Raw genomic sequence first — 24,308 nt, 5'->3', positions numbered from 1 at the left:
GCAGTAATGCGACCATGAACGTAACTTAGTTTACCAAAAAAAAAAACAATGTTGTCAACGTAATCTGGATGAGCCTAGGCAGAGGGGGCAGAGATCTAGAAATGCTTAGGGCATCAAAATTTCTTAATCCGGCACTGTTAGCGACATTCTTAACCTCGCGGTAGTACTATAGGTATGTTCTTGAATGTCTAAAAGGGCTTGTAAATAATAGGTAAGTGATTGATCATATTTACCAACTATACAAACTTTTAATTGATATAACTTATAATCCAGTAATACTTATTCAACATCACAGACAAATACTTAGGTTGATGCGTATACCATTCAGAAATTCCAAGGAGTAAATATACTATCCTCATTTATGGACGTAAACCATAGAATGATTTTTACTGTACTTTCTGAAAAGAAAAAAAACATACTTTTAAATTACATTCAGTCCTGTTTTTGTTTAGGTTCCACAGTATAGTCGAACACCCATTCACCCAAAGAAGTAGGGGTCTACCAGTTACGTACAGTGTACGAGTAAAAAATGCTTGATCGAAACCAGCTACGTACGAGTAAAAGAAAATGCTTTATGAAAGCTAGTGACGTACATGTAAAAAAAGCTTTAGTCGTTAGGTTACGAAACTTCGGTCTCGTAGGCTGCCGAAGGGAATCTATCCATAATTGTATGTACCTATCCAAGCAACTTAAGTAGCTGATCATCAGTAGATTAAAATTAATGTAATGTGACTTGTAGAGGTCAGACAAACAAAACTCGCTGTTATTTTATAGTAAGAAGCATAATTACCATTGTTATTTCCGGAAATATGGTGCTAAGGTTGAAATTGGCGCGCGAGGTAGCAGGGAATGTGGCGAGTGAGCGATCGGCGGGCGCGTTCACCAGGTGGCTGTTGAACAGCTCGTGCTGGTACTGCGGCGCCATGCCGTTCCCCACGTAGTTCGCGAACGACAGCTCCTCCGACAACATATTGGGACCCTTCTTATTCTGACCCTTGTTCTGCCAGAATAAGTTAGCATCGCTCCATTCCTCCGTCTCCGTCACTTTAGCACGCTTATTTTGATACTTTTTACCATCCTTCTTGGAACATTCCAGTTTGTGCTTTGTACCAGATTCTCGCCTAGAACTCTTGTAATTAGAAGGAACTTTTTCTTGGAAGACTGGGTTACCGCGCATTTTAAAGTCCTCGTATTTGTTGTTGGTATAATTGCACTCTGCCTGGTTGTAATCCATGAAATCTCCAGTGAAAGGGGCACTTGTATAGCTGCCAGTCATTATATTCGCGCTGCCCGACATAAAATTAGAATAAAATGAATTCGATATAGTATTAGTGGTGGCGTTATACAACGTTGTTCCGGAAAATTGTTGGCCAGTGTAACTGTTGTCGGAATAATCCAGTATAGGAGGAAAATGAGAGACCTGAGCTACACTCGTGTCTTGTGAGGTATTGAAGTCACCATACTTTTGGGACGGGGCCATGAACTTTGGACCGATGTGATCTTGAACCTTCTGCGTGCAATTACCACTACGAATTAAAGCTTCTGCAGAATAACTATTCTTATGAACCTTAGTGCTTTTATCGGACTTATTCGGTTTTGGTTTAAGTTGCGAAAATTGCCCCATGTTTTCATAAGAGTGCTTTGGCTCGTTAAAAACATAACACGGTTGCGGTAAATTTATTTCAACGCGTGACGACATTGGTTTACGGTTGACGTCACTAGAGAATTGCGCATTACTCTGTTTTCCCGCGATCGCTTTCGGAATTTCCGTAGTAGAGCCATGATATCGTGAAGTTGCATTGTCAGATGAACGGTTCATAAGCTGGGTAACAGATAAGAAGTTACCACAGTTCTGAATGTCTGGCTGGACTCCGATTCTATTTGATAAATCTGCATTTTTCTTCTTATCGTGTGGTCCTAAAGCTAGATCTCCGATCAATGTCGGTAGATTTATAGGCGGAGGTTCAATGCTTATCTCCGTAGTACCTAGAGGTCTCGTCGACGGCCAAACCTGAAAATCTTCCTGGGCAGGTTGAGCTGCAAAATTATGTATAGCAATGGGGAAATAATTTCCCTCGTGTTGGTCTTGCTTTTTAGAAGAGTGTTCTATTTGACCATACGGTTGCTTGTGAGGTTCTTTCATTTCCGTTTGTGGTGGTGGGTTGCAATTATTTTGCATTGGCCGCAGCTCCGACGTCATCCAGTTGATATGCATTTTATTTTGTGACTTTTTGTTGTATTTCTCAGGTAATTGCTGCCTAATGGTTTCATTGGGGGGTTTCATAATATTTTGCAAACTGGGATCCGGGATAATTTTGGTTTCATATTGTTTGGTTACAGGAGGTTTGATTGAAGCATTCGGTTGGGCGTGTTCTAGATGAAGATAATTCTGGTGTTTATTCGTCAATGTTTTAGAAGCACTACTATTGTTATAAAAGCACATGTCTTCTGACCATAGATTCGCAGGTTGTGGAGTCGAATAAAAGCTTGTTATAGTTTCTGCAAATGAAGCCATGGGTTTGCTTGATGAATCTTTTTTACTGGAAGCTGATACCAGTGGGACGTGGAACTCTGGGTTGAATGGGTTGTAAGACGAAGAATATGTGGGGGCTGTCGCGGTGGTGAGGATGTCCTTACTAAATGTATTGGAATTTGTGGTGCCATTTACGAAATCGAACCCTTTATGTGACCAACCGAGATCAATGTCGTATGTTAACCGAGAGGATCCAATTTTCATAAGATTATCCTCAACATTTGTGTAATCTGATTTATTTTTACTATATTTCTCCATAGCACATGGATAGAGCCCGAGGCTATTAAATTCGTGCCCTGAAGCGATACTGCTGGTGCTATAAATAGTGCTTTTGACAGCGTTAAACGGATCGCTCTTGTAAAATAAGTTACTGTTGCTAACGTAGGATGACGACTGGCTCGGGATGGACTTAGTTATACTGCAGTCAAAGTCCAGGCTGAACGTGTCAGACTGTGTCGTCGTTATTATTAATGATGGCATTGGTAAATTCAGGAACGGGTTTTCATTGGACGGATTCGACGGTGCAACAGAACTAGACGGTTTCGCTAGTGATTTGCTCAGGATATTATTGTCCAAATATTTATTTTCTGACGATTGTTTCTCAGGAATAGCTGTTGAGGTAGGTGGTTTATGTATTGGTTTTGTTTTGACGTCATTATTAGTGCTAGGTTTTTCAAAATATATCTCGTTTGGTGCAGGAGGCATAGCTATTTGTGTGCTAGTGTCTTTGACATTGGTATGAACGGTGTTTGAAGCGTCTTCTGCAGGACTGTCCGCGCGATTACCACTGACGAGAGGGAAAGACATGAGGAATGCAGCAGTAGGAGAGGCTGCCAAGAATTCCTCAGCTAGCTCTAGCCGAGCATTTCCACCATCTACTCCACTCTCACACAGAGATGTATCTAGAATATTTGGTAATTTATTTTCTTTGTCTTTATCCTCCACTGAGCTTGACTTCAAAGATATGTTTACTTCTTTGAGGATTTCATTTCTATTCGTTTGAACAGGTGGTGCAATCGCCTTTAGATTGTCATTTAAATTTACATTTTCAACAGTTTTTATTGTTATTGAGTTTGGTGTTTCTCCTGTTTTTGAAGTATTAACAGTTACTTTATTATTAATAACACTACTTTCGTCCTCTTTATTTTTCTGGCTTTGGACAACATTATCATCTACATTTGAAGGAGGTTTAATATTCGTAATTGGATCTTTTGAACATTTAACTTCTGTATCAGTTGCTAACACTTCCTTTTGTTTTTCTATGGTCGGATTTTCATTATTTTTCAAGTTTGTTTCAACAGTGACATTATTAGTTTGTTTCTTATTTACCGATTCTTTTAAATTTTTAGGTACATTTGGCTTCTTCTTTACTTTTTTTGTGGTATCATTTTTAGATTTAGAGTTCCCTTTTTTTGTTTTTGTTGCTGATAATGGTCGCGAGTAAGCAGATATTGGTAAAATGTTTACCATGGTAGTTTTAGTTATATCTCCACCTGTTCTATTTACAATCGGCACAGAAGGTTTATTTAAAGTCTGTATGTTTGGATCCACTATAACAAAAGCAGGTGGCACTGCTGGCAAGAATAATGGTCTTTGGGGAAAGAGGTATGGAGCAGCTGGCAACACCACTATAGTGTTTTCAGTTCCTGGAATTATAAAAGAGATATAAATTACGACAGGAAGTACTTTTAGACAACGCATTGTGTTCTTACACTTTCGAAACAATAAGCTATCTTTTTGTAATAATTTAATATTGAAACCTAAGTTTAAAGTATTATAAAGATACTCACTTTTTTTGTCATTCAATATTGACTTAGGCAATATTTTTGGTGGTGGTGGAGGTATTTGATTTATTTTTAGATCTTTCTTTGATTTTCCTTCCACTGTAACATTGGTTGTCAGTATTTGCTTTTCCTTAAGAGCTTTCCTTTTCGACTTTTGTAACATTAATAGTTTAACATATTTTCCATCTGCAATGTGTAACAAAAGTCTATTAGTAGTATGCACAGTATTATTATATTATTATTAATTATATTTTAAATATGGCTATAAATAATAATAAAAGCTTACTTTGCATTTTTTTACTGAAACTTGTATGAACTTGGGTTGATGCATCCTTGGATTCAGGACTCTGTTTGCTTGCTTCAATTTTGACTTGCAGAGCTAAAATTTCAGCCTCTGAAATAATATCATAAACACATACATGGTGCATAGTGGCATACAAGATATGATAATCAGTTACTTAATAAAAGATGTAACATTACAATTTGTATGAAATTATTCTATAATATTTATTATTTTATAAATAATTTCATAATATAAATATCTGCAGTGCTGTCGCCAAGTTGAGCAATAAAGCGGCACAGCCGTACCATCCTTTTCTCGAAGCAGATCAGGCCATTTTCAACCTTGATTTTGAATAAAATTAGAAGCCTGAATTTTCAGTAACCAAGCAGGCATTGTATAAACACAGTATATTTCAAATTTCATTCAATTTGAACCAGTAGTTTAAGAATTATAACTAGTCAAAGTTCCTTAATTTTAATTGATCATCAAAACACTAAGGCACTTCTAGCTGACATAGAAGCTTCAAATTTAGAATACAATTAGTGTTTAATCAAGGAAAAACTCAAATATTTATCAATTTCGGTCCAGTTTTATAGATACATCAACTGCATAACTGCTTTGTAATCCCATATGAATGAATCAGTGTACTTGTATTATGTATAATATAATGCAATTCAAGAAGTAGAATGTACCGGAAAGAAAAAAAAGTAGGACTATCTACAAAAAGAAATGAGATGCCATCAAAAACTTAACTTGTAAAAAAACAAGTCTCGCAACTCTACCGTAACAAGTTGTGACATCCATGTAATACCAAGTTGGTTAATTTAGTCAGTCCCTACTTAAAGGACCTTCTGTCTTAAGTTATGACGTAATTAGCTAACCTAACAGCATCTTATAGTGACCATATCAATATTAAAAATCTTTTGTTTTAAATAAACAGAATGTGTTGGCCAACAAATGAAAACACAATGTATCTCTTGTGATATATATTTTAATACATATAATATTAAATTAGATTGTTTAGTGTGATTAGTGGAAAACCAATACATAAAAAACTGTGCATAACATAAATTGTGTTTGTTACCTCTCAATTTGACTTACTCAGTTGTGTTTTTTCTTGTGCACAATTTGTGAGGCATGCTATGGCTTTCTGTACAATTTCAATTTTTGGATACTGTACATTATCTGAATCTTTTTCCGATGGATTGTCGACTTTGTTGATAGCTTTTACAGCTTCGCCCAGTTTTGTAATTGCATCATTAAATTTGTTACGCCTTTGTCTCTCCCATTCACGGCAACGGCTAAATAGAAAATATTAAAATTATATCAAGATCTCAGTACGATTATATGTAAATAAATGATATCTTTATACAGATAGATGATGTTGATGATAGCGACGTCTTTATAATTACACTAACCTTGGTGTTCGAGCTTTTGATGTTGTTTCCATAGTATGAATTATGGTTATTAAACTGTTTTCTTATTACATAGGGAAGCTGTGGATTCTTATACACCAATCCTTAATATTATAATATACTTTTGGGCCTAAAACGATTGCAATAACAATGTTATCCATACATTGTAATCTGTTTGACAGTAATGAAATGACAGTGACATGGTACAGTACAGTCATCTGTCATAAGAGGTATATTTCCAAAAGCCGTCAAATTAATTGTCTAAAGCTTTGGTCGTTAATAGTGCTTACAGACGGGAGTATCTGTCTCATTGGTCCGTTCACGTATGTTTTTTCGATTTATTTGGCTGCTTAGCCAACATGCCAATCGTTAACGTTCCGTAGCGTAGCGTAGTCGTCTCTCTCTATCACTGTTCCTTATTAGTGCGACAGTGACAGTTGCGTTTCGTACGCTACGCAGCGTAAACGATTGGCATTGACGATTAAAATGACCCGTGTACCATCTGGGCTATTAAAATCGCTGCCAACTTATCTTGGTTTGACTCTAGTTACATGTGTAGGTGGCATTAGAAACCATATTTTTATTATTGTTATTTTTGAGAAACAACTGAAGTATGCGACAGGATAATAGGCTACATTGTTAGGTACATACAATATAGAGATGAACACTTACTTCCTTAAACGCTCTCACTAAAACAAAGACAGAAAAGTTTTGGAAAGCACTTTGTTATTTACAAGAGTTGCCAGCTGAGGGCCTACCGCGAACCACGTTCGTCGTGTTGCCTCCCTGTCACACTTACGTACGAATTTACAAGTGCGACAGAGAGGCAACACTTCGAACGTGGTTCGCGGTAGGCCCTCTGACTTCTTTCCGCGGAATCCACGGATTTACATTCGTGACTCGTGGCTCGGCTCACGGCTCGTGTCGTGTCTCGGCCCCAACTCAGCTCCACGAGCTAATGAACACATTCTCGCCTTGTGGCTTGGCTCGCGGCTCGGCTCGTCTCGTGTCTCGGCCACAGCCTCTAAGCCCCCTAAGCTCGTCGAGCTAATCAATTTTAATCACAAGCAGCACGGTATAAGGTTTGTAACCGAATGAAAAGCGGGACGCGATTGTAAACAGCAAGCGCGCTTCCCCCACGAGCCACTTTTGACTCGTGCCATAGACATACAATATACTCGTGCCCAAAAAATCGCTCCGGACGCGAGCCGAGCCACGAGCCCAGCGGCTCGCCATTCGCACGCGAATGTAAAGCGCCATTTGTTTTTTTATTGGTTTATATTTATGTTTTTTTTTGTGACGTGCATACATATCGCATGTCTGCAATTGCATTATTGTGACTCAGGGTGGGCCTTTCCCAGTTCTCAGTGGATTTTGACAAACTTGTTCGTGTATAAAATAAGTTTTCTGCGTATATTAGTTTTGCTTTGGGTTAACTAGGAGATATCTCCGTTAAACTCCGTCATACTTTATTTTGTTGTAATAAGGTGAGTGATTTGCCGTTTGTTACTACTTCAATCAGAAACTATACTGTTATAAGTTGACCTTAACGCGCAACTGTTTAGGTAAAAATGTAACGTAGTAATTGTTTCATTTTTAGGTGGTAAGGATGTCGCTGTACCCTTCTCTGGAGGACATGAAGGTGGACACTATGGTGCGGGCCCAGATGGCCCAGCATCAGGGTCCGCCACCCTACACTCACAACCACCTGCCAGTGGCAGCTGCCCCATCCGCCCCTGCCCCAATTGGCCAATTCTACCCCTCCTTGGGAGAATACATGGGTTTAGAGTTCTCCGAAAGTGTCATTGCCGCGAATATGCCAGAATATCGTGTCCAAAACGTAAGTTAATCACTATCCATAAACATTCAAGATTTAATAGTACATTGATGTATGCTTATGCTTAGTATTATTTCACTACATTTCAGGTGCAATCTGGAAGTACAGTAAGCAACCTGATAGCTCCCCTATCCTCTCAATCAGTCTCCCTACCGAAAGCTACTGTAACTAATGCTATAAGGCAAGTGGTTCTTTGCAAAGATGCAGATGGCAAGTGTGGGGTCCGTCTGCATTCCGTCAACAGTGGTGTATTTGTGTGCTATGTCGCTGCTGGGAGCCCTGCAGCTCTGGCCGGGCTCAGGTTTGGAGACCAAGTACTGGAAATAAATGATGTAGCACTTGCTGGCCTGACTATGGAGAAGTGCCATGAGTTGTTGCGAAAGGTGCCTGTTAATGGAATCACAATGGCAGTGAGGGACAGGTACATTTCAATGATTTTCATCTTACACCTTGCCATTGAAACAACAAATACTGTCACCCTTTTTTACTTGACTGCTACAATAGTGCTGATTTGATAGAATCTTGCTAGGACTTTAACACAGATATGTTACTGCAGATTGATTAAATTTTATTTTAGTATGGCATGAATATGTTATTCCAGTCTGACAGAGAACTTTGTAACATAAAATTCTATATCATAGTCCATAATACAACCGGTTTGACCTAGTGGGTAGTGCACCTGACTATGAAGCCGATGATCCCGGGTTCGAATCCCGGTAAGGAAATTTATCTTTTCTTGAAATCTGTTCCTGAGTCATGGGTGTTTTTTATGTATATAAGTATGTAATTATCTATATACATATCTATATCGTCACGTTGTACCCATACTACAAGCTTTGCTTAAATAATTTGGGGCTAGGTCAATCTGTGTAAGATTGTCCCCAAAATATTTATTGAAAAAATATATATTATTGTCTCATTTTGTAATTTTTAGGCCTTTTGAGAGGACTATTACTCTGCACAAAGACTCCATTGGACATGTGGGCTTCCACTTCAAAGATGGGAAAGTTGTTGGTCTAGTAAAGGATTCATCTGCGGCTCGTAACGGAATGCTGACCGATCATCAGCTAATGGAAGTGAACACAGTCAATGTTGTTGGAATGAAAGATAAAGAAATATCAAAAGTAATTGATAACAGCCCGTCTGTTGTAAACATTACAATTATTCCACACTATATTTACAAGCACATGATAAGCAAGTAAGTACTTGATGCAATTGCAAAATTGAAATATATCTCTATTTAACAAAGAGAAATTATACATTTGTGTTTTAAAATATGATTTAGAATGAATCAACTTACAGGTTGCTTGAATGTAATGTATGTAATGTAATGGATGTATGTAATGTATGTATTTAAGTATTTGTATATTACATATATATATTGTTGTCCGAGTACCCACAACACAAGCTTTCTTGAACTTATTGTTAGTCAATCTGTGTAAGAATATCCTATAATATTTATTTATTTAATGTGTATTTTCTTTTCCAGGATGTCTTCGTCACTGTTCAAGGAGTTTGATCGTACACCAGCTGTCTAAGTAAAGTTATTGCTTTTACACAAATTATCTTATATTTAAGGCTCAACTATACATGCATTTCTTTAGTCACGAATTTATTAAGAGGTATCACATTTATCGTAATTGCCACAGTTCTTTTTAGAAAGTCAGAACTCATCTCTTTCATTGTTTAAGCTTAGTTTAATTTTAAACCTACTTATTGCATACATTTCATTGTGTTTTTCTAACTTAAAAAGTAACACTTTGCCAGTTATCAATTAGGATGACTGATATTTGTCTACAATCAAAGTGGTACATTTTCTGCCTCAGAAAACGCAACTATATATGCTATTTTAGTCTTTAGGGGCTGTGAATCGAGATTGTCTCAAGGCGAGTCGCTAGTGGCAGGAAGGCCTAACAATCAGCCATTGTTTAAAGTCCTTATCTAACGGAATTACCGCTGTCCGGGTACACGGTGCTAATTAGACTGCCCTAGTTTTGCTTATTTAGTAGGTAAAGAATTTGTGAGTCATAACCATAACTGACCAGAGTTTGCGATCCGTTGTGAAAAATACGGCATGAGTCACTAGGCATGAACTTAATGATAAACTATGTCACATAGTGAAAGGCTACTTAGTTTCCACGTGATATCATTAAAGGAAGGAAATGAAGGTGTTTGGACGTAAGAACAATGCCTGTTTCTTTTATTTATAAAGACTTAGTTTTATAAAACAAGTAAATATCGTTAGGGCAAACTAAATCTCGAGTGGTAGATGGCTGAGTATGAATCAGGGCAGCCCTAGTAAAGCTGAGTTTTTTTTTTTCTGTAGACGCTGTGACATAGTTTTTCTTGTTAAATCAGGTAATACAGCGAATATAAATGATGGTAGGTGTCGCTATAGCCTTTCTAAGGCTCATATATGGTGGAAATGTTGGCTGTATTGGTAGCTCAGATGGCAGAGCACTGTACTAGTGATCCAGTTGTTGTGGGTTCAAGTCCTACCCAAGACAGTAAATTTTTCCACTTTTAATTTATTTCTAAGCTTAATAGCATCGTTCACAGACGTTTCTGCTTGATACAACATTAATTTGGAGACAGTAATGTTAATGCGATTTAGTGTTTAAAAAGCAATGAAAACAATATTGAACAGGTATTTGTTTTCTATCTTTCTTATATTTAGCAATCTAATTATATTAGGCATAAGTACTGCACAAGTATATGCCTCTACCTATGCACTTCTCATTTAAAGACTGGGCTGTTTACTTTATAATTTTCATCCCATAGTGTGCTATAGTAAAGTTGTTCTTTCGATTTTCTGTCAAATGCGATTGCTTGGTTTTCAATCGAGCAGTTTATTCAACTATTTATAGACTGTTACTTTCTTTATTTGTAGTTATACGATATTTTATAACCTTTACACACTTTAGATGTACAGTCAACCAATTAGAATCCTAGGCCACTATAGAACCTTGTCGCTTTAACTACTAGATACTTGACACGCATCACTCAATAAGCACTGTTGTAGAAGTCATTATGGCATGGTTCTATAGTGGCCTAGGAATCAAATTGGTTGACTGTACCTATGCATATGCATGTGTTATATTATTATAGAAAAATTAGAGTTGATGTTTACATTTAATACCTTGTTTATTTTATTACAGTAATAATATTTTTAAAAGTGCCATTATGATTGTCATTAAACATTTTGATAATAGAGTACCTAATCCTATTTGATTGTGTATCTTAATGAAAATTATAGATTGATTAATATAATAAATTTGGTTTTCAATTGCATTAGAGTATATTTAGAAGAATAATTGGTCTTGATTTATATGTAGAATTTAATATTATTTGCGTTATTTGTAGATAAAATATTATATTTCTAAATAAGATAGATGATAATACGACTGAATGTTGGTTTTCGTAATTTTAATAGTCATATAACAAAACCAAAGAGTTATTGATTGTAATAGAGAAGTAAAGTTTAAGAAAGAAACGTAGTTCTCAGTCAGACAGCCGAACAGACGCTGTAGGATCATTCCACCGTTACATAATCGACATTTATGCACAAATTTTTATGACTTTCCAAACCTGGCACTCTTTTGGATTGTCTTTTTATCGTGTATTATAGTATCATATTAAAGCCGTTTGTGCTTGTGCTTTTTAAGACTTTCCTTGTCAACTTAGGTATTCACTAGACTTAACTCAAAACTCATCATTCAAAACTGTAACTAGGTACTATAGTAAAAGTATTAGTAGAAATTCGGCATTATAGCAAACGTTACGCAAGCGACTCGTAATCCATATAATACTCTAATAACGCCAATAGTTTGAGCTACAATTAGGCATTGCTTATATAATGGATTTTGTAAAAAAGACTAGATGAGAAACTTACCCTTTTCACGGAATGCTTTGCTCCTGTACTGACCAAATGCTCAATTTCTTTATTCAACATCAACTCTTGACAGTCAGAATTACATCATAATTGAGCATAATGTACAGAGTCGTGCAACTCGCGCAGCGTCATCTACATCAGCTGTCAAATTCGAAACTCTGATTTGTCTTGGCCTTTACACAATCAATGAATCTTTGACAAAACACAATTGCAAATATATTGTATGTATGTGTACCTATTGTGTAGCCCGCCGCTTAGAAATACATTTTCAGACTTGTCATTTTCAAAAATTCATATTTTAATACGTTTGTGCCATAATGTGAAAGAAATCATATCTTTGACACAACATGTAACCTGTTCAAAGGACATGTCTCAAAATTTATCTACTTACATATTTCTAAGCGACGAGAAACAATTAAAGTAACAGACACTTTATTTTCAGTAGATACTCTTGCCTATATTTGTCAGGTCAACAAAATCGTCCGTGTTTTCTTACAAATCTAAGTATTCAGTTTGCAATAAGATCATTATTGTCTATCTTATTTATTAATAACATTAAGAAGTAAGTCAACGTAATTACGTAAGTTGTTAGTTTATCCACTGTAATAATATATTGTATACTTATATTCTTTTATACAAAATAAAGTACCTATATTAAAAAAAACGTAATAGCAATTATTATTCGTACTACCTATATACTTATAGACCAAGATCCCAGAGCCGCCAGACCTTACATATTTTCTGATGACTAAAATTTATGAGATAATATAGTGTTAGTATGTACTTTTAATGTCTGCATACTTGCTATATTGGCCCGACGGCCATTTGTGCGGTACAAGGTGCAAAAGTTAGATAAAAATATGACTAACTTTTCTTAAATTCTCATGGCTGATTTTTATGTTTTAGAAAATATTGTAAAAAATTGATTATCGGCATTGCCAGACCATTTCCGCCGGCGGTAATTATTACCAGACGCAAGGCGCGAGAAAATAAGTAAGGTCTGGCGCCTCTGGTATCTTGGACTATTAGGCACCTTCCTAGTTTTAGTAATGTTGAATAGAACCGAATGTCTTGATGTCTGTTATGGGCTTGTGCACAAATCACGCGAGGTTTTTTCGGCTACTATTTTAACCCCCCTCCCCCTTGGTGATATTTGGTGAGGTTCTTGGCTAACCCCCCCTCCCCCACATAACCTTACGTGTATTTTTATTTTATTCTTTTCGTTCGACCTGATTTTAAGATAAATAGTCTTGTATAGAGTACATCTTGTTTATACTCGCTATTTTGGAGTGGCAAGTGAAGATTTATGTTTAACGAAACTAAGACAAACTATGTGGTAGATATTTTTTCTTAGTTTCGATCACTATAGAAAAATATACGTGAGGTGTCCGTGTACCCCCCCTCCCCCAACGTGATCTGTCGTGATTTTTTCTTGACCACCCCTCCCCCCATCGAACTTCGCGTGATTTGTGCATAAGCCCTATGATAGGTAAATAGATTTAGTGGTGGTGGTGGCAAGTGAGTTGAGATGAATGATTACACACACAATAATTATATACACTGTGTTTATTGAGTCAACTGCGATAATTTACGGGGTGAATATATAGGTCATACTGAGCAACTTTTAGTTTTGGACCAACCACGATCACATCGTGAAATGCGAAATCGCGAAAATTTGGCTGTTTCATACAATCTGGCTGTCTGACTTTGACATTTTCTATGGAAAAGTAAAGATTTTTTTCTCGATTTGGGAGTTGGTCCCATAGTAAAAGTTGCTCAGTATGAACTATATATTCAGCACGTAAATTACTGCACGTGACTAAATAAACACTATAATGAGTGAATGTAATTTACCCAAGTCCACGATATTTAAGGTAAGCACCTCGTACAAACTTTGAGCGGTAAGAGCGTTCGACTTTCAATCCGGAGCTCGTAAGTTCAAGTTCAAACCCCAGCTCGTCCCAATGAGTTTTTCGGTAATTATGTACGATATATCAATTTCATAGATACTAGTTTTTTAGGGTTCCGTAGTCAACTAGGAACCCTTATAGTTTCGCCATGTCCGTCTGTCTGTCTGTCTGTCCGAGGCTTTGCTCCGTGGTCGTTAGTGCTAGAAAGCTGAAATTCGGCATGGATATATAAATCAATAAAGCCGACAAAGTCGTACAATAAAATCTAAAAATTTAATTACACCCCTACACGTAAAGTGGGGGTGAATTTTTTTTTCTGCTTCAACCCTACAGTGTGGGGTATCGTTGGAAAGGGCTTTAAAAACTAATAGGGGTCTTCAACAAACATTTTTTGATAAAGTGAATATATTCGGAGATAATTGCTCCGAAAGAAAAAAAAAATGTGTCCCCCTAACTTTTGAACCATAGGTCCAAAAAATATGAAAAAAATCGTGGAAGTAGAGCTTAAGAAAGACTTTAAATGAAAACTATAGCGGACATGATCAGTTTGGCTGTTTTTGAGTTATCGCAAAAAGTTTCCCCTTCATAGTAAAAAGACTTTAATTAGGTACTGATTATGCAAATTTGCCTATTTGTTTAACTCGTTTTAATTACTTTAATATTGACTAAAACTAAACTAAACAAAGTCACAAATAAGAACTTAGTCATACAACTCGTCCTGCGACCTTCCGGATGCAAAGGTGCCCGTTACGCTCGCCACGTTACCACGCTGGATCGCGATAGACAGCCTCTGCATCAGGAACGGAACGAGGGTCAGGACCTTTCTCCCTTAAACGCTGCCCCAATTCGCTTAAGAAAATCTTGGCCTCGGCACACCAACACCTGGACGTCTCTACCGCTAACGGGACAAAAAGATTCTTTGACTGCAGCCCCTAGAAATGATCTCGCTTACGAAGTGCCGCTAATTCAGCGCCGTCTGGACAGTGCGACCAGTGTGCGAGGCGGTAAAAGTGCTGACACCCAAAGTAGACTTACCCTTCTCCCATGGAATAAGTCTCAGCCCATCAAGGCAAGGTCTTTTGCCATCGGACCGGCTTAGCCCTGAAGGTACCAACATGCACGGCACATTTGTAGACAAAAGTGCCCTCCTCACATCGTAGGTAATTTACGGAATGGTGGCGCGGAAACCTCCCCACATACCGATAATAACTCAACGCATGATGACCATTATTCTCAACCATAGTGTCGCAGATGCATATGTGAGGTTCGCAAACATTGCGATCCATCAGGCGAAGAGCGACAGCCACCCGCATGGAGTTGTTATCGAGAAGGGTACCTACCCATGTGAGGAGAGGGAAGTGCATGTAACCATGCCCTAGCCTCAGGTCTAGCCCTGTCTGCACCAACAGCGCTTTCCAGCAGGCCATCAAAAACCCGCCTCACACTTATGCCATCTCACATCCACATCACATCACATCACAACATCTAAGAGTCGGTTTTCGATGAAGGAAAACACCGCGAGCAAACCGACTAATCCCAATAATATTTGAAAAAATATTTAATAGAAAACTGTTTATTCTATACAAGATTATTTTGATTGGTATACATTTAAATAATAGTTCGATTATGTACTTTTTTTGTGTGTAGTTTTGGTTATAGTTTTGCAATGCCCTAACAGGGTCTCATGTTGCGCCTTAATTTTGTAAGTTTCACCTGTATTTGTTTGTACCAACGTGATCGCAATAAAGATATGATAAGAGCTCTTTCCCACTTACGTCCAGTTTTTTGTGGGTACGGTTTTTTGTAGAATCCCGTTTTAGTAGTAAGTAAGTGCTAATAATTATACTAACGTTCACACCAGCATTCTGTTTGCGGAATACTGGACGCATACTATACAAAAATCGATCCTGCAAAAAAACCGTACCCGCATAAAAACTGGACGTGAGTGGGAAAGAGCTCTAAGGCCTAGCCTCTTGGTTGGAAGGTCAGATGGCAGTCGCTTTCGTATAAACTAGTATCTACGCCGATTCCTGGGTTTAGTTGTCAAGAGGCAAAAAGGAACAACGCTAGTAAGATGATGTTGGCTTGACCTCTATGAAGCGCTCAGCTCACGCAATGAATGGATGCCGCTAACTGGACGCTGACGGCCGCAAATGGCCTCACAATTTACAGAGTCGCAAGGCAAATGAAAATTTCAAAAATGCACTAGCACTTTCAAGCTGAATGAATTTTGGTTTACGGTTTAGCTGCTCGAGGGCTTTGCACAAAAACAGTGTGACAATTAATTTTAGACCTTACTGCAATTATAAAAAGTAAAGAGTCGAATGAATGTTTCATAACTGAAATAGTATTTTAGGTATAACTTAATCGACGTTTTCCGAATGAAAGGGTATCACAATATAATGTATATTTAAGTAGTGCAGCGCTGCAGTCTAATGAAAACTATCATTTATATACTAAATTAAAAACAAATATACTTAAGTATATTCGTATTGAAATCCAGAGTGGCTTCGACTCATGCCTAGGGTTGCCAACTATTTTTTGGTGGAATATAGTATTTTCCAGAATAAGGCATTAAAAATATAGTACATTTCAAAAAATATAGTACTTTGAGATAAAATGCTTAACATAAGTGTAATATACGTTTAATCATACTTACTAGCACTCTGTTAAGATTAGTTATGGTAACGATTTAAGAGCAAAAATGTAAAATTGATAGATTTAGTCGTTGAAATTGTACTCCTTTTGTTACTAAATAACAAGTATTGGTTTCTATTAGCACGTCTTCTCATCTTGCCTTTTAATAATGAGGTCGCAAGCGTGCGTCCCCGGTAATATGTGACGAGAAGGGGCAGTTTTTAAAAATTCATCAAAAAACTATGGTAGTAAATTATACAAAATGATGTATAAGAACGATGATGTAGAAAGAAAATTATCAAAATTACGTTGAAATTAAGTCGATTCTCAGAGAAATTGTCACTTGTTTTGAAGTTAGTTCTGGAGAAAATTGATTACGTCTAACTTTCATTCAAATAACTAAATTCAAATATATGATAACAAAAATGTAGTTTATTAAAGTTGAAGTACAGGATATGTGTAATACAAAATTACCATTTTTAGCAGTCCAAACTTTACGAAATTTACAAATAAGATCAACAAAATCAGTGCTTTACGCGCGTTTACCTAAACGTCCATCAGAAAAACAATCATTACAAATTAAATGAGTCTATTTAAAAAAAATTAAAGATAACAAGACGCGCTAATAGAAACCAGTAGTTGTTATTTCTAATAGTTAACAGAAGTTGTACAATTTCATCAACTAAATCTATGAATTTGACATTGTTGCGACTAAAATCGATAACGGCCTCTTAACTATTCCTTTTGTGTAGACCACTCTCTGTTGTCAAAATTATCCTATTCCCAGACTCCAGCTTTCATGCATATCATCAGTTAGTCATATATGTAAAACTGCTCACTCGTCATCTCATACGCCCAGTAATAATAAAGAGTAAAAAAAAATCTCTTTAATAACAATATTTATTTAAAGTTTAAATTTATATTTTTTATTGAGCTTTGTGCACTTTTTAGTAATGTTTAATTTTTAATAAAATGAGACAACGATTCAGTACATTCATACAGAATATTTATGACAATTGAATAGCTCACTTTTTATTAAATTTATGTTGTCAGCCCTGTTGCATTCCTCACGCCATTTTGTCTTCATACTTGAAATAATTTTATTTGATTAGAATTAAATTGATAATCGATCTTGAACAAATTAGAAGGCTGCGGAAATATAGTATTTTAGCGTACTATATATTTTTTCAACAGTATATAGTACAGAGGGCCAAAATATAGTACAATACTATATAATATAGTACGGTTGGGAACCCTACTCATGCCATACATGGTCCCTATGATTTTCACTATTTTTCATCAGTCTTTTAATAGTTTACAATTTATAAAGCGTTCCATAGGCACCAACTGAGAAAACCGGTAGCGACAAGCATCAGTGTCACACCGTATTCCAATTTGCGAGTTTAACACAATTAAAAAAGGGACACCATCCAAAAACAAACACCGCTGGGACACTTTTTACACGTCATTCCAATTAAGCCCTTTCAATTTACCTAAGTACCTACTCTTTATTTAAACTACCAAGTTTAAACAAGAGAATGATGATTGTTGCGGTCACCTGGCGATTATGTAACTAGTGGATAAAATATATCTTCGAGATCGTTAGAGGGGCGTTAACGCTCTGCGATATCGCAGTTCGTTTTACTCCCTGTTTATTTCTTAAATATTCGAACGGTATTTGGACTGACACCCTAATTAGACAAAAACTGGGATAATCCAGACGGATGACCTACCAACACGCGACTTAACCGCGACACACGCAATAGTATTTAGGTACCTACCATCAACGTAGGTACACATTCCCTACAGTTAGCAGTCATCTTTAGGTATAATATATCTATATACATCGGAACGAACAGTGTTTAGGAACAAATATTATATATTCGCAAATACCTTATCGTATAAAATGTATAAATAACTTTGATAGACTACTCTCGATTTACTCGATGCAGGGGTGCATATGTTATTATAGTTATACCTACTCTTAGATAGGTACACGAAGTCGATCTAACTTCAGATGCAATCAAAAATATGTAGTCTGTTTTAGTAGAATTTGGTCACTTATAAGGGTATTAGATTTACAAACATGAATTAAAACATTATTATGATACATAACACATAACATACATATATAATTTATTTAAATTATTATCTTACATTAATTTCTTAACAACATAACTTGAGTAACAATTTACAATTTATCTATAAACCTTAGGAAGCCTATTCGAACATTATGAATCTTATCTTAATCTATGACTGATATGTTATTCACATCTGTGAAATCTTACAAAATAATCAACAATTTAGATACCTACTATTAGAATGTCGGTACTTAAGTATTCAGTTACTGGTCAAATTTAAACTACTTTTTAAGTTCTATAAAGTCAGACCAGCCAAGCTAACGTTGCACAATCTTTTCAATGACAAATAGTGGCACACGCGTCCAAAAACTTTTATGAAAATATGACGTCATTGACATATATCACACACAGCGGTGTCTACTCTAAATTCGAGCCAATCATGCAGTCTAACGCAACTAGGTAGTTGCAATCAATCGCGCGCGTTATGCGAACTTATCAACTAATGGTGTTGTGGCGTTATACTGCACGATTTGCTTGAATTCGCGACACCACTCTACTGGGCCCATTCTTATTGCCCGTAAGGCCCGTCCTTAGATATATGTCAATGTATGACGTCTATAGTAGTACTCCCACCCTTTTTTTTCAGCCTAAGTCAGTCAGGTAGTGCAGAAATAACTTAGACGGATTGTAAATGGTTTAGAAAGGATTTTGAAATGTCCAATTGGCTTTGAGAACAATTTCAGGGCACGTCCACGATTTGGGAATGAAGAAGCTGTCATTTTCTGAGGGCGGGCAATTTTTGCGAGCGAAGTATTCCATCGGGTACAGGCTCCAGAGAATACCTGTTGACACATCCAGTTAGTTATAAAAGTGAACAATTTAACAGTTAGTTATAAAAGTGAATTTCGTAGATCATTCATTTAACTATATAAAATAAGTCATACCTACTTAACTAGTACCTACTTTAACAAAAATATACCAATAATACCTACTCGACAACTTAATCATTTGTAGGTACTCTATATTTTCATAGGTCCCAAAAAGTAGATATTACCTAAGAAAGTAACGATCGCAACTGATCTTATGTAGCATTTTGTATCCTCACCTACCTACCTATTCTGTTACTGATGTTAAAATTCGGTAGCTACATGCGCGTTATCGACGAGTGGTTCAAATTTAATAAACAAAGATTACGTCAGTAGAACCAATCGGTCGGAAATATACCTGTGTTTGTGTCATTATTTAACCAAGGTTTTGTATACCTCTCACCAGTACCACTATCGTTTCATTCTAGTCCTTAGCCACCGTTGCATAAAAGTGCCCACGGCCGGCAAAACGTCCCACTTTGTTACTTGCCATAAGTACGCCTTGTCAGGCTATTCGTATAAAGATACAAGCAAATCTCGTCCTTATCGCAAGCGATAAAGTGGGATATTTTGCCAGCCGCGGTCACAAATGTTTGCTTTGCTAACTTCTGTTGATTGGCGGCCATAAACAATTGTGATAGGTACGAATGTTATGATAACAGTAGCAAAACATTATAGTCTAACAAAGTTATTGTTTGTTGACGTTATATGGGCGCGAGGTATTTGTTTTATTCGTTTATTATTATTTCGCAATAAGTACTCGCTTCTGTCCGAATTGTTTTAGAGAAGTAGTTGTGAGGTGCTAGTGTACAGTGAACACTTGTGGTACCTAGGTACCTACGTACAAGCGAATATTCCATTCCAAGATAAAAGGAACAGTTAAATCCATTGTCCGGTTTCATCTATTCGAGTAATGTATAACTTAGGGAAATGGTCATCTAACGATTCGGAAACAGAATGAGCAAGCCAAAGAGAATTTTAATAGAGACATTCCCGGTAATGTCAACCTATTGTTTTACTGAAATATAGCCGTAATAAACGCTCTGAGCCTGTAATTACTTACATTATTTTCAATTCTTTACAAATGCGGCAATTTTAGTCTCTAGTCAAGGGTTGTTTAAAATTAACTTTTGTTCTTCAATGGCGAAGATTTAATTTAATTATCGTACCTATTATATTTCTAAACGCCGAGGAAGTTTTATTGGATGTATTTTTAAGAACGTAATTGAAACAACTTACTTCATTAAAATTTGGATAAATCTACATCATGTACCTACTACCCATATCGTATTTCGCTACGAGCAATTTATGCAGACGGTGTCACATCACACTGTCATTACATAGTTACGTGTTTCACCTACCATTCCCGAAGAAAAAAGCCAGCCACATAAACAGGTTCAAGGCGCTAGGATACCGGCGGCCGCTGGCGGCCGTGACGGGGACCAGCAGGAGGCCGAAAACCCCGAACTGCATCATCAGTACAGGGTAAAAGAACCCGAACGACAGCGCTAGGATCACTTCATGCGCAGTAGCCGATACCTGCACAAGAAAATTTGTATTTCAAACAGTTAATAAAAATAGCGCCGGCAGCTGTTATCCCATAGAGAATTGTCTAATTCTCCATATTATAAAACCGTAATAGCGGACTAGAGAGAGAATACTACGTTGAATACATAATATTGACGAATTTTTAACCGACTTCAAGATTTATCAAGAGGTTATCAAGTCGGTTGTATTTCTTTTTTTATGTTTGTTACTTCATAACTTCGTCATTTCTGAACCGATTTTCAAATGTATTTAATTGATTTTTATGTACATCAAATTGGTCCCGTTTTTGTCAAAATTCAGTTCTGATGATGGAATCCATGAGGAATTGGGCGATCTCTTCAAATGTGAAAAGCATACATATAGTGATTTTTGTATTTTCATCAACAAGTCAAGCATTTACATTAAAAAAAAGTGGCATTTGATGAAGTGGAACTGCCTATGCTCATCAGAATGGAACTCTTCAACGAAGCATAAGTTCCCGCTTGGCGATTTGTCATCTTCGTTATGTTTCTTAGGTAAATTTGGTTTTCAAGGCACATTTTTGTCAAGCTCGAGATCTGATGGTAAAATCTACTACTACTACTAATCGACGAAACGCTTCAAATATGAAAAGCATACATATACCTAGTGATTTTTGCATTTTCATCAACAAATCAAGCATTTACATTTAAAAAAGTGACATTTGATGAAGTGGAACTGCTGATGCTGATCAGAATGGAACTCTTCAATGACGCATAGTACGCTTGGCGATTTGTCGTCTTCGTTATATTTGTTAGGCAAATTAGGTTTTCAGGACAATTTTTTAAACTTCATTGCATAAAATCCAAAATCAACAATAATCTTTCTATCGCCGGTCTACTTCATTGAAGTCGGCTTTTTTTCTTAAAAATTATTAGGTTCCCTTTATAAGTTTGTTTAAAAATGGAAGAAAAATTGAGGTGTTATAAAAACCGCACTTTGTATAAAGTGTTAACAAATTAGTTACCGATATTTTAAAATGATTCGATTGATTCGATTTACATTAAAACAAATATTCTATAAATAAAAATTAAGGAAACTTTTCATATATTTTTTTTGTTTTCATTTACTGAACAAAAAAATAAATTAAACAAGCAATGCATTTAACTGACAAGATGATTAACACTTTCTGTCAACAATTGTTTGTCTTAAATGTCATGTTATCAACGTGTCACAGACGTGTCATTCGATTTATCAATATGAAGTGACCAGCTAAGTGTTAGGTAAAAGAGGTTCTAGAATTTGTTCAATGATGTCTCATTAATTATCTCATTAACAGGGTTCTTCTTACGCAGCAAATTTCCTTTCCAATTTTCTCCAAAAAACCATCATGAAACTTATAATGTTTTATACCTACTTAAATGTACTCCAGGAACCAAGTACCTAACATATTGGTAACTAATTTGTTATCACCTTATATACTTTAAAGTTCAAATAGGTAATACCTACTCGCAAATGTCCCCAAATATATACCTACAAATATTTTTAGGATATCATTCCAAAAGGAAAACGTATTTTCGATCTAATTCGACGAATGAAGTATGTGAGTAAGGGTTCTATCTTCCGTACAATATCGATTCCCTATCACTCACGAACAATAATGAGCTGTTATCCGGCGGACCGACTCTAATGCGGCTCGCATTTATATTTCAGGAAACGAATGGGAAACCTTACATTCGGCGTCTGATACAATCCATCATCTTTGAACCTAGGTAAGTACTCTATTCTTTTCGTCGTATCTATTTTATTTATCTCGGAAACTAAGAGGTTTTTTGTTTATGTTACCATCTAAAAAGGGATTTATATGCAGATTGCTGAACTTGAACCCAGGTACGTCCTTAAACTACGTCCAAAAGTGAGGTATGGGCACTGTGAATGTGATCTCGCTTTGTGTGGTAGGGCACAGCACAGCGAATGTCATTCCAGATCTAGATCAGAGCCCAACTCGGGGAAGTACCTGGAGGTAGGTAGCTTACAGAAAACCGCAGCCAAGTAACACTAGACCCTACTCATAGTGTTGTGTTCCTGCCGGTGAGTAAGGTTGCCAGAGCTCAACGAGGGTGCGGAGTGTTATGGTCAGCAACGCGCATGTAACTCCTTTGGAATTGCAGGCGTACATAGGTTACGGAAACTGTTTACCATCAGGCGGGCCGTATGCTTGTTTGTCACCGACGTAGTATAAAAAACCTACAAGTGAGAATGACATTCATTAGGTACATTTATTCATTCCATAGGTGCCGTACAGTTGCAATCGTGGCCCGCAAATGGTCTTGCCGGAAGATCAGCGCTAACCTTCAGGTCAGCATTATGCTAAGGCGAGCCCATTTCGTGGTAAACAATTCAATATATGTTCTTATCTTATTTTTTTTGTAATACAAATACTTCTGTATGTAAATTAAGTTTTACCACGAAATAAATGATTTATGAGTTATGACGTTTAAAGCAAGGATTCGTTGATTGTGTCAGATTTGTAGTTTACGACAAATTCGTTCTTTGATGTAGATGGCGCTGTACGCTGTACATACGGTAATTCTGGTTACAATACATATCTCAATACTGTTTTAACTGTTAAACTAAGGGGCTTGGTACTTCCTTAGATTTTACCTCTCAAGTATAATAAATTAATAATCAATAATTATTGCTTTTAAATATGGTTGTAAAAAAATGAAATACATTATGTACAAATTCGAATGGACGGAAGGTATGAAAATATTATGTATTAATGTCTGGTCCGCATATCTGCCCACTAACTATATTGTACAATTTGTTCGTGTGGCAGGGTTATTCCTACACTATAATATCCTATTACTGGGCCTAGAGAAGACAAATGAGAAAAAGATCACAAGCGATATTGAGCTATTAGGGAGAGACTTTGCCTTCTTGTGTATGTTTACTGCTATGATGGGTTACAACCGTACAGTTGCCATCAGATATATCAGAGCGGCCAAGGTGCTCACAAATATCTGAACTCGCCTCTATTGTCCTTTGATTGGTTTCTGCCAATGTGCCCTATCAAGTTAAAGTTAACTAGAAAAGGAGGCCAGTTTGAGTATACATTTTGAAATCACATATAGTACTTACGAAGAACACGGCGAAGACAGCCCCAGCGCGACCAGTAAACGGGATCAGCGGCTTGTAGATGTGATCGCGCAGCCATGAGTGCACTACGCGGTTCCAAGCGCGGTAGAACTTGGAGAATTGAGATGTTGTCCACCACTCCTGGTATCAATGCATGTAAGTGATGTTATGTAGAGTGCACAGATTATGCAAGTGTTATTTTACACGTCAAACTTCTATGAAATAAAGACTTTAAAATAACACTTGCACAGCTTGTGCTATCAAAGTTATCTTGGCAGTGATTTTGATAGTTCTTATGCACGTTTATAATGCGAATATTATGCACTAAATGCTCTGTTTTTATTTTCTATTTGCCAAAGTATGTAATTAATTGACTTGTTCTTCGGATATTTTATACACATATTTAAGATATTTTATACAAAAAAA

General features: G+C 36.6%; 3 protein-coding genes across 4 annotated transcripts in view; 1 reads left to right on the top strand and 2 right to left on the bottom strand.

The window, feature by feature from the left end:
• Positions 1-219: 219 nt before the first annotated feature.
• On the bottom strand, positions 220-6,440 carry LOC133521301 (uncharacterized). The gene is made up of 6 exons (XM_061856184.1): positions 6,019-6,440; positions 5,702-5,901; positions 4,604-4,711; positions 4,324-4,503; positions 791-4,179; positions 220-398 (listed from the first exon to the last, which is right to left on the bottom strand). The coding sequence occupies exons 1-6, from the start codon at positions 6,048-6,050 to the stop codon at positions 387-389; spliced, it is 3,921 nt and encodes a 1,306-aa protein (XP_061712168.1). The 5' UTR covers positions 6,051-6,440; the 3' UTR covers positions 220-386.
• A 792-nt stretch (positions 6,441-7,232) lies between these two features.
• On the top strand, positions 7,233-12,413 carry LOC133521302 (syntenin-1-like). The gene is made up of 5 exons (XM_061856185.1): positions 7,233-7,502; positions 7,616-7,855; positions 7,942-8,273; positions 8,787-9,050; positions 9,342-12,413. Exons 2-5 carry the CDS (start codon positions 7,625-7,627, stop codon positions 9,388-9,390), a joined length of 876 nt encoding a protein of 291 aa, XP_061712169.1. The 5' UTR covers positions 7,233-7,502; positions 7,616-7,624; the 3' UTR covers positions 9,391-12,413.
• Positions 12,414-18,399: 5,986 nt separating this feature from the next.
• Positions 18,400-24,308, bottom strand: part of LOC133521300 (sterol O-acyltransferase 1-like) — a 34,889-nt gene continuing 28,980 nt past the window's right edge. For both annotated transcript variants that reach the window (XM_061856183.1, XM_061856182.1), the window contains exons 8-10: positions 23,886-24,023; positions 20,600-20,777; positions 18,400-19,214 (exon numbers count right to left, since the gene is read on the bottom strand). In XM_061856183.1, coding sequence (XP_061712167.1) covers positions 19,069-19,214; positions 20,600-20,777; positions 23,886-24,023 — 462 coding nt within the window. In that variant the 3' untranslated portion in view covers positions 18,400-19,068. The remainder of the gene's footprint in view (positions 19,215-20,599; positions 20,778-23,885; positions 24,024-24,308) is intronic.

The sequence above is a fragment of the Cydia pomonella genome, chromosome 9 (genome assembly GCF_033807575.1).
Source record: "Cydia pomonella isolate Wapato2018A chromosome 9, ilCydPomo1, whole genome shotgun sequence".
In the NCBI taxonomy this organism is placed as follows: domain Eukaryota; kingdom Metazoa; phylum Arthropoda; class Insecta; order Lepidoptera; family Tortricidae; genus Cydia; species Cydia pomonella.
Note: the sequence above shows the minus strand (reverse complement) of the source record. Positions and strands in the feature narration are given on the sequence as shown.

Coding starts and splice junctions, on each gene's coding strand:
- LOC133521301 (XM_061856184.1), bottom strand. CDS start 6,050: ATGGAAACAACATCAAAAGCTCGAACACCAAG. Junction 4,712..5,701: donor ACAAGAAAAAACACAACTGA/GTAAGTCAAATT, acceptor ATATTATTTCAG/AGGCTGAAATTTTAGCTCTG. Junction 4,504..4,603: donor TTTCAGTAAAAAAATGCAAA/GTAAGCTTTTAT, acceptor TACACATTGCAG/ATGGAAAATATGTTAAACTA.
- LOC133521302 (XM_061856185.1), top strand. CDS start 7,625: ATGTCGCTGTACCCTTCTCTGGAGGACATGAAGGTGGACACTATGGTG. Junction 8,274..8,786: donor ACAATGGCAGTGAGGGACAG/GTACATTTCAAT, acceptor TGTAATTTTTAG/GCCTTTTGAGAGGACTATTA. Junction 9,051..9,341: donor TACAAGCACATGATAAGCAA/GTAAGTACTTGA, acceptor TTTCTTTTCCAG/GATGTCTTCGTCACTGTTCA.